At 45.8% G+C, this 14,196-nt stretch overlaps 1 protein-coding gene across 2 annotated transcripts in view; it reads right to left on the bottom strand.

Moving 5' to 3' along the window:
* commd10 (COMM domain containing 10) overlaps positions 1-11,852 on the bottom strand; it is a 131,988-nt gene extending 120,136 nt beyond the window's left edge. Inside the window, exons 1-2 of one of the 2 annotated variants that reach the window (XM_068028852.1) lie at positions 11,666-11,852; positions 9,208-9,298 (exon numbers count right to left, since the gene is read on the bottom strand). In XM_068028852.1, coding sequence (XP_067884953.1) covers positions 9,208-9,298; positions 11,666-11,694 — 120 coding nt within the window. In that variant the 5' untranslated portion in view covers positions 11,695-11,852. The remainder of the gene's footprint in view (positions 1-9,207; positions 9,299-11,665) is intronic. The other variant, XM_068028851.1, reaches the window with a different exon arrangement.
* Positions 11,853-14,196: the final 2,344 nt, after the last annotated feature.

Here is a 14,196-nt window from a genome sequence, read left to right as displayed (position 1 = left end):
AGAGGTAGTTTCTTTACTCAGAGTAGTAAGGGTGTGGAACGCCCTGCCTGCAACAGTAGTAGACTCGCCAACTTTAAGGGCATTTAAGTGGTCATTGGATAGACATATGGATGAAAATGGAATAGTGTAGGTCAGATGGTTTCACAGATCGGCGCAACATCGAGGGCCGAAGGGCCTGTACTGCGCTGTAATGTTCTAATTCTAATGTTCATATACTGCAATCATGTGGCCATCAGGCCTCCCGCCAGGCTACCACCTGCAGACGTTACCATCAAAGGAAACCTCTCAATTTAGGTGAAGCTGGTATGTGATCACGCAGATGCTTCATGCAAATCTGTGACCGCTTCTCAGGCAGCTGTCATGACACCTGGGACCTGTGCCAGTCCCAGCTGCCACCGCTGCTCACTGAACTAGCTCAGATGGAGGGGTGGCTTCTTGGAGATAAGGGCTATCCCTGCAGACATGGCTCCTGACACCAGTGAGAGACCCCACCGCTGCTGAAGAGGAGAGATACTACGCCAGCCACTGAGCTACATGAGCCACCATTGAGCAGGAGATCGGCATGCTGAAAGATCGCTTCCAATGCCTGGATGGATACAGTGATGCCCTGTACTAGGGGCCGAAAAGGCCAGCTCCTTTCTTTCTGTTCTACACAACTACGCACCCAATAGGGGCCGGGCCTGGCATGATGAGGAGAGACGTCAACAGGATTCCTCCTCGGACTGTGAGAGCGCTGAAGATCTACAACATGAAAGATGCTTGGGAGCGCAGATGGCACCCAGGCTCTGCACGCAGGGCTAGCGGTGAGCTAGGGATGTATGGAAGTGGCTTATCAGACAAAGGCTATCTGCTCCATAGGAACCGACATGAGCTCTGCAAGCCACAAATCATCCTCGCTCACCTGCTGTGCACCAGTCCACATCTGCAGCATCCCTGTGTAAACCATTAGAGGCAGCAGCTGACTGAGCCAATGTCCATGTCAATGCATCCATGGAGACGCTCATGAGTAATAGTGGCATGGCAATGATGTTATTGCATACGTTGGCTCTCCTGAAGGGCCAACGGTGCAAAGGGATGTGCCTTTGGCGCTACATGCTGGCACACATCATTCACACAGAGAAAAGGACACACAGCTGTATAAAATGCTAGTTAGGCCACAGCTGGAGTACTGTGTACAGTTCTGGGCACCACATTATAGGAAGGATGTGATTGCATGGGAGAGGGTGCAGAGGAGATTCACCAGGATGTTGCCTGGGCTGGAGCATTTCAGCTATGACAAGAGACTGAAAAGGCTAGGGTTGTTTTCCTTAGAGCAGAGAAGGCTGAGGGGGGACATGATTGAGGTATACAAAATTATGAGGGGCATTGATAGGTTAGATAGGAAGAAACTTTTTCCTTTAGCGGAGGGGTCAATAACCAGGGGGCACAGATTTAAGTTAAGGGGCAGGAGGTTCAGCGGGGATTTGAGGAAAAATGTTTTCACCCGGGGGTGGTTGGAATCTGGAATGCACTGCCTTAAGGGGTGATAGAGGCAGGAATCCTCACATTTAATAGGTATTTAGATGAGCACTTGAAATGTCATAGCATACAAGGGTATGGGCCACGTGCTGGAAAATGGGATTAGAATAGTTAGGTGCTTGATGGCTGGCACAGACATGATGGGCCGAAGGGCCTGCTTCTGTGCTGTATAACTATAAGCGCCATGATGTCTCAGGCATTTGCTCTCATGACGACCTCCAGTGAATGAGTGGCCAACCTCATGGAGAGTCATGTGTGACAAACCAAAGAGTGAATGCAGGATCAAAATAATGGCCTCCATAGGATGGCAGTGAAATTGACAAGAATGAAGCAGTCACCTTTATAGCTGAACACTACAATGAAATGCAGCCAAGTGCTCTCCCACTTTTGGTTAACAGGGAAGTGCAGGTGGGCCCCGATAGGGAAGAGGGAGACGGGGATGATAGCAGTGGGGGCTCTCCTCAAGGTTCCCGCATGTCACGGCCCCTCTGCATCCTGCCTCCATGACCGAGGCCGCTGTGGCATAGAAGCAGGTGGGGCAGTCTTTGGCAAGGCCCTCACAGGCTCAACAACACAGAGGACATCCGCCATAGGCATCTCATGTGACAGAGCAGGGAAACATGCAACCTGCCTCCAGCTCTGCTGAAGCCACAGCGGATAGCACCATGTAGAAGTAGGAAAGAGCGGATGCTGAAACAGTCTTAGTTGCACAAAGGGAGTCACTTGGATGCTAAGTGTCATGGAGTTGTTTCTGTTCCATTCCACATTGACCGTGGGGAGGTGAATGTAGGTGAGAGGCATTTGCTCATGGATGATGATGCACAGCTGCATATGTAATGGGTGGGTGACTCTTTGTAGTGAGTAGATTTGTTTGTTGGATGTGGCTGGTGGGTGCAGCTATACCATCTGCCATATTAACCTGATGGCACAAGTGCAATGCTGGATGCACTGTATTCATCTGAAGCATGCCTGAATAAGGGCGTCGCAAACTTCTCTGGCATGCAGGTCTCTGGCAGCAGACATCAACAATACCTCTGGATGGTTATGCTCTGCCAGGCTCTCCTCCTCTTCCATCATCCTCCTCTGAGGATGCTGAGCAACCCCCATCTTCCTCTGGCACCACTTCCACTCCTCTTCGAAGTGCCAAGTTGTGCAGGGTGCAACACACCACCACTATGCGGGAGACCCTTGCCAGCTCATATTGAACGGCACCCCCAAATCTTCAAGACACCAGAACAGCATTTTGAGAATGTTAATAGCTTGCTCTATTGTGGCCCTGGTCCTAAGAAGGCTCCAACTGTACCTCTTGCGTGCCTCTGAGGTGGGATTCTTTACTGGTGTTAATAACCCGGTCCCGTCACCCTGGAGACATCCACTGAGGCTGTCTGGTGGGATGAAGAGCTGAGCCACCTGAGACTGCCAAAGGATAAAGGTGTCATGGCAGCTCCCTGGAAACTTGGCACACACCTGCAGGATCCTCTTGCAGTGGTGGCATACCATCAGCACACTGAAGAAGTGGAATCCCTTCTGATTCACAAAGACACTTGGCTGCTCCAAAGGAGCCTTAATTGAGTTCTGATGAAAGGTCACAGACCTGAAACATTAACTCGGCTTCTCTCGCCACAGATGCTACCTGACCTGCTGAGTATTTCCAGCACTTTCCGTTTTTATTTCAGATTTCCAGCATCTGCCGTATTTTGCTTTTATTTGAGCATTAATTGCCACATGGGTGCAGTCTATCATGCAGAACCTGAGGAAATCCTGCCAGGGAGGCGAAGCCAACAGCCCTCTGGGCTTGACTGGCCGCATCAGTCTCAAACTTCATGTACTGTGATGCCCTCCCAAGCAAGACATCCATCACCTGGCTGATATAGTTGTCGGCTGCGGATTGTGAGATCCTGAAGATGTCAGTAGCTGAGCCCTGGAATGAGTCGAACACAAAAATAAATTGAGAGCTATAGTTACCTTGATCGCCATGGGTAATAGGTGGCCATCTGCTTCTATTGGCCTTAGGTCGTCCTCCAAAAGGGTGCCGAGGTCTGCGATCATTTAGCGCAAGAGCCGCAGTCTTCGCAGGCACTGTTTCTCAGAGTTCTGAAAAGCCGACCCTTGGACTATAGATCCTCTGCTGAGGGTTTCACCTTCATCATGATGCTTCCCTGCAGCAATCTGTTCCATCCACCTGCATGTGCCTGTGTAGAATGCTATAGTTGTTCCCCCTGCCACTGTGGCTACTGATATGGAGAATGCTGCAACTCCTCCTCAGTGATCCACCCTACTTCAGGATATGTGGACCCCATGTCCTCTGTGTAATCTCACAAGCAAAAAGGTCAATAGAGATTTCCAAGTCACTTCAAGGAAACATGAGTAAGTTGCTTTTCCCATACACAATCACCGAGATTAGCCTCAAGGACCTGCTCCTGTCCACGCAAGCCTTTGTGGCTTGCCTGTTTCCCCTTTACAGTGCAGATACAGTGTCAGTTTCAGGCCTCAATGACTTCCCTAACCTGCCGAGTTGTCGTCACAGCGTGTGACCCATTGCGCTGTTGGGAAAGAGACATTGCAAGCGTAAAATGGCTTTTAATTGCTGTTTTAACTGTCTCAATTGGTTTTCCGGCTTCACCCCGACCCATACCTGGGAAAGACAGAAGGAGGCAGGGACGCCCGATGGCATTTTCTGCAATTTTCCCGACCAACAACCCCCCGCCCCCGAACACACCTCCCCTAGCCTAGAAAACTTCCATCCAGAGAATAAGCATATTGGGCAGGTACTCTAATTAGCAGGGTGTGACTAGTGGTATCCCACTAGAATCTGTGATGAGGCCTCAACTATTCATTGTATTCATTAATGACTTAGATGATGATATGCAAAGCCACATATTCAAATTTGCCAAAAAGACAGGTGGCATTATAATCAGTGTAGATGAAAGCGTAAAATTACCTTGTCAGAAGATGTGGTCTCTTCAGACGACTAGCAAAGATTGGATGCCCACCAAAGCTACTAAGTATCATCACCTCATTCCATGACAATCTGAAAGGCACAGTTCAACATAGCGGCGCCTCATCAGACTCCTTTCCTATCCTGAGTGGCGTGAAACAGGGCTGTGTTCTCACACCTACACTGTTTGGGATCTTCTCCCTGCTGCTCTCTCATGCGTTCAAGTCTTCAGAAGAAGGAATTTTCCTCCACACAAGATCAGGTGGCAGGCTGTTCAACCTTGCCCGTCTAAGAGCGAAGACCAAAGTATGGAAAGTCCTCATCAGGGAACTCCTCTTTGCTGATGATGCTGCATTAACATCTCACACTGAAGAGTGCCTGCAGAGACTCATCGACAGGTTTGCGGCCGCCTGCACCGAATTTGGCCTAACCATCAGCCTCAAGAAAACGAACATCATGGGACAGGACATCACAAATGCTCCATCCATAAATATCAGCGACCACACTCTGGAAGTGGTTCAAGAGTTCACCTACCTAGGCTCAACTATCACCAGTAACCTGTCTCTCGATGCAGAAATCAACAAGCGCATGGGAAAGGCTTCCACTGCTATGTCCAGACTGGCCAAGAGAGTGTGGGAAAATGGCTCACTGACACAGAACACAAAAGTCCAAGTGTATCAAGCCTGTGTCCTCAGTACTTTGCTCTACGGCAACGAGGCCTGGACAACGTATGTCAGCCAAGAGCGACGTCTCAATTCATTCCATCTTCGCTGCCTCCGGAGAATCCTTGGCATCAGGTGGCAGGACCGTATCTCCAACACAGAAGTCCTCGAGGCGGCCAACATCCGTAGCATATACACCCTACTATACCAGTGGCGCTTGAGATTGCTTGGCCATGTGAGCCGCATGGAAGATGGCAGGATCCCCAAAGACACATTGTACAGCGAGCTCGTCACTGGTATCAGACCCACCGGCCGTCCCGCTTTAAAGATGTCTGCAAACGCGACATGAAGTCCTGTGACATTGATCACAAGTTGTGGGAGTCAGTTGCCAGCGATCGCCAGAGCCGGCGGGTAACCATAAAGGTGGGGCTAAAGCGTAGCGAGTCGAAGAGACTTAGCAGTTGGCAGGAAAAAAATCAGAAGCGCAAGGAGAAAGAAACTGCGTAACAGCCCTGTCAACCAATTTTATCTGCAGCACCTGTGGAAGAGTCTGTCACTCTAGAATTGGCCTTTTTAGCCACTCCAGGCGCTGCTTCACAAACCACTGACCACCTCCAGGTGCTTACCCATTGTCTCTCGAGACAAGGAGGCCAAAGATGAAGACGACAAAGAGATATTGATAGGTTAATTGAATAGACAAAACTATGCCAAGTGTGACCTGAAATAGACCTGAAAAGGATTGAACAGGGTACTTCCTAAATGGGAAAAGCTAGAAGCTCGGTCCAAAGGGACTTGGGGGTCCAAATACACAATAATATATAGATATAGATATAGAAAATAATCAAAAAGGCTAATTGAATGCTGGCATTTATATCTAAAACAATAGAATACAATGGGAAAGAAGAGTTGCTTCAGCTGTACAAAGCCGTGGTTAGGACCACACTGAAGTACTGTGAGCATTTCTGGGCACCACACCTTAGGAAGGATATATTGGCCTTGGAGGGAGTGCAGCAAAGATTTAATCAAATGATACCTGGACTCCAAGGGTTAGAATCATAGAATGGATACAGCACAGGAGGCCATTCAGCCCATCATCTCTCTGCAAGAGCAACTCAGCCCCACTCCCCCACCCTTTCATCTTAGCCCTGTAAATTTTTTCTCTTCTGTGCTGGCTTTCCTTACTTAACCCACATTTATCCTGTTGACAATTGACTGTTTATTTTTCACCTGGATTATCATTTCTAAAAGCTTTCCCATAACTGAGGTTAAACTGACTGGCCTGTGGTTGCTGGGTTTATCATTACACCCTTTTTTTGAACAAGGGGTAACATTTGCAATTCTCCAGTCCTCTGGCACCACCCCTGTATCTAAGGAGGATTGGAAGATTATGGCCAGTGCCTCCACAATTTTCACCTTTACTCCCCTCAATATCCACGGTAGCATCTCATCAGATCCTGGTGACTTATCAACTTTTAAGTATTGCCAGCCTTTCTAATACCTCTCCTTTATCAATTTTTAGCCCAGTGTCTCAACTACCTCCTCTTTCACTATGACTTCGACAGCATCTTCCTCCTTGGTAAAGACAGATACAAGCACTCATTTAGTACCTCTGCAATGCCCTCTGCCTTCATGCACGAATCCTCTTTTTGGTCCCTAACCAGTCCACATCCCCTTTTACTATTTATATGCCTACAGCAGACTTTTGGATTCCCTTTTATGTGAGCTGCCAGTTTCCTCTCGTTCTATCTTTGCTTCTCTCATTTGTTTTTTCATTTCCCCTCTGAAATTACTATATTCAGCCTGGTTCCACTTGTATCATCAATCTGACATCTGCCATACACACCCTTTTTCTACTTTATCATACTCTCTTATCTCTTTCATCATTCAGGGACCTCTGGCATTGTTTGTCCTACCTTTCACCCTCATGGGAATGTACCTCAACTGTACCTGTACTGTCTCCTCTTTAAAGGCAGCCTATTGTTGCTTTACAATTTAGCCTGCCAATCTTTGATTCCAATTTACCTGGGCCAGATGTTCTCACCCCCTGAAATTGGCCCTCCCTCAGTTATTTTTACTCTGGGTTGCTCCTTGTCCTTTTCCATGTTAACCTAAACCTTATGATCACTGCCCCTAAATGTTTCCCTGCTGACATTTGGTTCACTTGAACCACCTCATTCCCCAGAACCAGATCCAGCAATCCCTACTTCTTTGTTGAGCCGGAAACACACAGATCAAGAAAATACTCCTAAATACACTTCAGAAATTCTTCACCCTCTCTACCCTTTATACGATTACTAAACCATTTTATATTACAATAATTCAAATCCCCCATTAGAACTCCCCATATAGTTTTTGCACCTCTTGTAATTTCTTGCAAATTTGTTCCTCTACATCTTTTCCAATAGTTGGTAGCCTATAGAATAAAAACCCAGTTGTGTAATGATATGTCTATTGTTTCTTAGCTCTAACTAAATATATTCTGTCCTTGACCCCTCTAAGACATCCTCTCTACAGCACTATAGTATTTTCCCTAAACAATACTGCCATACTTTCCTTTCTTTCCTTCCCTAGCTTTCCTGAATACCTTGTACCCAGGAATATTGAGTACCCAGTCCTGCCCTTTGTGAGCCAGATCTCAGTTACTGCCACAACATCATATTCCCACGTGGCTATCTCCATCTGCAGCTCACCAACCTTATTTACTACACTCCATGCATTCACAAAACATGCACTGTAAACCTAATTTAGACTTTATTGCATTTCCTCTTACTCTGACCCCACCCAATACCTTACTATTCCTTACTGTAGTGCTATTGGCCTCTCCCAATCCTTTGTACACCTTGCTTTTCCTTTCTAATGTTACATCGTGGCTAGCTCCCATCCCCCTATCAAATAAGTTTAAACCCTCTCCAATAGCACTAGCAAATGTCCTTCAAGGATGTTAAAAAAAAAGGACATTGTTCCCAGCTTTGTTGAGGTGCAACCCATCCAGCCTGTACAAGTCCTACCTCCCCCAGACCTGGTCCCAATGCCCAAGGAATCTAAAGCCCTCCCTCCTGCACCATCTCTCCAGCCAAGCATTTATCTGCTCTATCCTCCTATTTCTGTACTCACTAGCACGTGGCACTTGGAGTTATCTACAATCTCTGGCTGTTCACCCCCCGCCCCACCCCCATCCCCCCTAGATTCACATCGGCAGCCGCAAAAATGCCTGTCTGTTCTCCTAACTACAGACCATATAACTAAGCTACGAGGAAAGATTAAACAAACTAGGGTTCTAGTTCCTGGAATTTAGAAAGTTAAGGGGGTAATTTAATCCAAGTTTTCAAGATATTAAAGAAAATATAGTTGCTCTCAAGCTACCCTACTTCTGCTCTTTGAGGACTCTAGGTCTGGGGCATAGTAAAAGTTAGGGCCAGATCTTTCAGGAGTGAAATTCGGAAAAACTTGTTCAAACAAATGCTACAAATGGCAATTGATGCAAGGCTAGTTGATAATTTTAAGACTGAGATTGATAGATTTTTGTTAGCCAAAGGTATTAATGGAACATGGGGCAAAGGTGGGTAATTGTAGTTAGGTTGCAAATCAGCCATGATTTCATTGAATAGTGGAACAGGCTTTGGGGGCTAAATGGCCTACTCCTCCTAAGTTTTCCATTATTTCCAACCTTTTTGCGTGAGGGGCCACCTTACAAATTTTTTGTTTTATTATAGATTAGGAGCATTATTTACTGATCAACATACATAGAAAAATAAGTCTGGTTTAATAAAATGTTTAAATTCACTACCAGTGGGAATGCTGAGTTTTGCACATTAAATCACAGTTCCAACCAGCAATGAAGAGAAAGGAAAAATCTATCCTAAACCCACAAAAATCAGGATTTCTTCTAAAAACATCTGTTGTGCTGGGCAGGATTAATATATATTCTCAAATTTAAACTAGGCAGGACACAAAATTAATCCATTTGTAAAGGGATCCAATATTTCTCAAAACATTGCACAGTACACACCATGACAACAATATAATTTAGTTGTTTCATTTAGATAGCCTGCTATCATGATAGAAAACATGTTTATTTTATACAAGTACCTTCAAGTGAAGTTTCTGAAGAATGCGACACAGCAGTCGTGGAAATTTACCAGTGTCAATTCCATTTATCAACATTACAGCATGCTTTATACTGTTCAAAGAGAAAATGACTGAGATGAGTAACTTTATTCAGTTTCTATATAATTTTAAAGGCAGATTTGAGCACTAAATCCAGGCTAAGACTTCAGTGTAGTAATAAGGGAAGGTGCGGTTTGCAGAGGCGCTCATTTCCAGGTATGCCCTTTTTCAATTATCCATTAAACTGAACTTCCTGATGAGATGGATGTAAAAGATCTTTGCTAATAGCAATATCCAGAGAAGTGCCAGGAATTCTCCAAGCATCATGCCTATCATTTCTCCCTCGATCAACACCAGTATCTGGCTATTTATTTGATGTTTGTGGATCTTCTTGTCTGTAAATTGGCGTTTGTCTACATAACAACAGTGACTACAATTCAAAAAGTTAGTCATTAGCTGTGAAGCACTTGGGATATCCTGAGGAAATAATATACCATATAAATGGAAGGTAGTTTTTCTTAAAAATGAGCAGTGAAGAACTATCCAAATCAAGCTGAAACAGTTTGCTTCAGAGATACTCAATTAATCTAACTTGGAGCTCTATTAATTAAAAATATAAGTGAGTCTGGGAACTGGAGTCCAAGTATTGAATCTTAATCCCTAAGTTTGTTGACAGTTATAAAGGGAGAGATACAATAATGCAGTTGTATGTCATATCCAACAGGAGCAAGGGATTCAAATGATTTTATTAAAATAATTACAAACTTATGGCATACTATTCCAAATGTCAAGAGGAGCAGTTTAGCTTTTCTGATTAAGAGTGTCAGAGTAGATGCTCATCAAACTAGGTAGCATACGAAACTTTCCCATATCCCACATCATGAGGTAATGAACGAGCTCTTTCAGACACATCAAAAAGGTGATACTTTGTTTTCATCCAATTGAATTTAATTCAGTAAAGTTTCATTGTTTAAATTTCAATGCAATAATACAGGGTTACAGACAACAAGTGGGGATGTGGGACCAAGCATGACTGCTCTTTCAAAGAGCTAGCACAGGCATGATAAGTCCTCTCTGTGTGATAAGTTCCTATGATTCTAGGGCAATAACTGTTTACATGAAAACACTGATTCACATTTCTACTTATAAAATCACTAGTCAATATTTTGACAACTTGTCAGCATAGGTTTCCATTTATTGTCTCACTTGCTTATTTATCAAATGCTATACACTCCTACCCTAAGTCACAATAGCATCTTTTGTGAGTCCCCACTGTCTCCTCTTCCTGCACCTACATTGTTATATTTGGAGCCCCCCCCAAAGGATCTTTCCTTCACCCCCTCCTCCTCTGCTGGCTGTTAATGACAGCTTCCCCAGACATGGAGTCAGTTTCCACATGTATATTGACAATACCCAGCTCTGCCCCTCTGATATTTCTTTTGACTCAACTCCCTCACTGCATCCATGATCCCCCCCCACCCACACCCCACCCCCTAACCCCAGTCCCCAACCTCTGTGTTGTCAATGTATTTGTTCAACATCCAATCTCAAAGTCAGGAGTGTGATGGAAAACTCTGCACTTGCCTGGATGGGCGCAGCTCCAAAACTCAAGAAGCTCGACACCATCCAGGACAAAGCATTGATTGTTTATGTATGGGGTGCCATTCACTCCCTCCAGCACCGATACACAGTGTCAGCAGTGTGTACTATCTACAAGATGCACTGCAGCACCTCAACAAGGCTCCTCAGACAGCACCTTCCAAATCCACGAACTCTACCACCTAGAAGGACAAGGGCAGCAGATGCAGGGGAACACCACCACCTGCAAATTCCCCTCCAAACCACACACCATCCAGATGTGGAACTATATCGCCATTCCTTCACTATCACTGGGTCAAAATCCTGGAACTCCCTCGTTAACAGCAATGCGGGTGTACCTACACCACATGGACTGCAACGGCTCAAGAAGGCAGCTCACCACCACCTTCTCAAGGGCATTTAACGATGGGCAATAAATGCTGGCCTTGTCAGCGACACCCACATCCCCATAAACAAATTTTAAAAATCTTGAATAAGCTGCAATTTCCTTGAACAAATGAGTAGGAAGAGGAAAGCTCTTCAGCCCTGTCACTAACTCCATAATCTGGCTCCCCCTCCCCTGCTTCATGCCGAGTCAAACTGTTCCCAACCGTGGCATCTTATTCAACCCAAATGGAGGTTCCAACCCCATATCCTCTCCATCAGAGATCACCGCCTCTAACCCAGCTTCAGCCGATCTACTGCGGAGACCCTCATCCATGCTATATAAATACAAGTTGTTATTGTTGAATAAACGAGTAAGAATGGTCTTCAGAGTAAGCTTCAGGAGGTAAAATACAGAGTTTTTGCTAAAGTACTGTAATAGGAAGCATTCTAATCTCCCGCTTGTATTTGCTTTTACCTCTGTGTTTCTTTGACAATTGCAGCCATCTGCTCGGGGGCCTGACGCCAGCTGTCACTCACTGTCACTGTCACTGTCACTGTCTCTCTCTCTGGCTGTGTATTGCAGACCCAGAGCTCCCGGTTCAATGTTCGAACACTCAGTCTCCGACTTCTGTTACACTGTGTTCCGAAATCACGTGATTGATCAGCTGTGTAGCCGAGCAGCCACGGTAGCCGGGGAGGTTCAAATTGATACAAAAAGCGAAACGGCACTGAGTTGGCACAAGGATGAGTGGTGAATGGAAGCAGCCCAGAGTAGAGTTCGGCTCCTTTGTCAGCAATAGAATCATAGATCATTACAGCACAGAAGGAGGCCATTCGGCCTGTCGTGACCGTGCTAGCTCTTTGCAAGAGCAACTCACCTAGTCTCACTCCCCCACCTCTTCCCTGCACCCATGCATTTTTTTTTCTCTTCAGGTGCTTATGGAATTCCCTCTTGAAAGCCACGATTGAATCTACTTTTACCACACTCTCAAGGCAGTGCATTCCAGGTCTAACCACTTTCTGCAGAAAAAAAGTTTTCCCTCATGTCGCATTTCTTTCTTTTGCCATGCATCTTAAATCAGTGTCCTCTGGTTCTCAACCCTTCCCCCAATGGGAACAGTTTCTCTTTATCTACTCTGGATGCCTCATGATTTTGAAGACCTCAATTAAATCTCCTCTCAAACTTCTCCTTAAGGAGAACAGCCCCAGCTTTTCCAATCTGTCCTGCAACTGAAGTCCCTCATCCCTGGAACCATTCTCGTAAATCTTTTCTGCACTGTCTCCAATGCCTTCACATTCTTCATAAAGTGTGCTGCCCAGCATTGGACACAATACTCTTGTTGAGGCCGAACCAGTGTTTTATAAAGATTCACCATAACTTCCTTACAGCAGCATAATGGAATAACGATGTGGTTACATTGTCCAGGATTACCCTCTCAACACTGCAAGACCTTCTATAACAGGGATGTCCAACCTTTTCGGGTGAGGGGCCTCATTACAAATTTTGTCCCACATCGGGGGTCAGTGAGCAAATTTCGTAAGGATAAAGGCATTAGAAATTTATTTTAACATTAATCAAAACAGCAAATGTGCATTATGAACAAGCTTTAAATGAAACGATTAACTTATCAATTTACAATGTTGAACTCTGATTTAGTGAGATACCGGGCATCGTTTTTGCTTGCACAAGTAGACGCTGTCTGCCCGCACACTTGATATAACGATGCAGAGTATTCCAGATAGATGCTTCATTTGTACAGCTCCCACATGCAACCAGTGTCAGTACAGGCAACCCGCAGCAAATCCCTTCCAGTGAGCGGAGCTTTCCGTTAAGAGGAGCAGGCCAGCTGCAGAATGTGCTATCAATGCATGCTGCCTGGTCCCCCAGTGAGTGCTTTTTTTAAATTTCCAAAATATACTTTATTCATAAAAATATGTAAAATTACATTACCAAACAGTTTCAAACAGCACCAAGTCAAAAAATACAAACAGTGCAAAGGAGATCAGTTTCCTTCAATACAATCATGAGTTACCTCACAACCCTTCCATTTCATTTGTCATGCCATATACATTTTTACATTTTACAGCAAACAAAAATTTTCCCGATACAGTTCAAGAGGTTTTCCATGGATCCAGCCCCTCCATTCAGCTTGGTGGGGGAACCTTACACTGTGGTCTTTCCCCATTGAGCCTTTGCTGCGGCTGCCCCAAGCTTTGGTGCGTCCTTCAGCACGTCGTCCTGGACCTTGGAATGTGCCAGTCTGCAACATTCGGTCGTGGACAACTCTTTGCGCTGGAAGACCAGCAAGTTTCAGGCAGACCAAAGGGCGTCTTTCACCAAATTGATGGTCCTCCAGCAGCAGTTGATGTTTGTCTCGGTGTGCGTCCCTGGGAACAGCCCATAGAGCACAGACTCCTGTGTTACAGGGCTATTTGGGATGAACCTCGACAAAAACCACTGCATCTCTTTCCCCACTTGCTTTGCAAAGACACATTCCAGAAGGAGGTGGGCAACCGTCTCTTCCCCACCACAGCCACCGCAAGGGCATTGTGCGGAGGGAGTGAGATTTCAGGCGTGCAGGAAGGATCTGACGGGGAGGGCTCTTCTCACCACCAGCCAAGCTACATCTTGGTGCTTGTTTGAAAGTTCTGGTGATGAGGCATTCCGCCAAATTACTTTGGCGGTCTGCTCGGGGAACCATCCGACAGGATCCACCGTCTCCTTTTCCCGCAGGGCCTTGAGGACATTCCATGCAGACCCCTGCTGATGGATCGGTGGTCAAAGGTGTTTTTCCGCAGAAACTGCTCCACAAAGGATAGGTGGTACGGCACAATCCAACTGGATGGAGCGTTCCACGGCAATGTGACCAGGCCCATCCTTCACAACACCAGGGACAGATAGAACCTCAGCACGTAGTGACACTTGGAGTTTACGTACTGGAGGTCTACACACAGCTTGATGCAGCCGCACACGAAGGTAGTCATTAGGATGAGGGCAATGTTGGG

This window comes from Heterodontus francisci, chromosome 4 (genome assembly GCF_036365525.1).
Source record: "Heterodontus francisci isolate sHetFra1 chromosome 4, sHetFra1.hap1, whole genome shotgun sequence".
Lineage (NCBI taxonomy): Eukaryota > Metazoa > Chordata > Chondrichthyes > Heterodontiformes > Heterodontidae > Heterodontus > Heterodontus francisci.
Note: the sequence above shows the minus strand (reverse complement) of the source record. Positions and strands in the feature narration are given on the sequence as shown.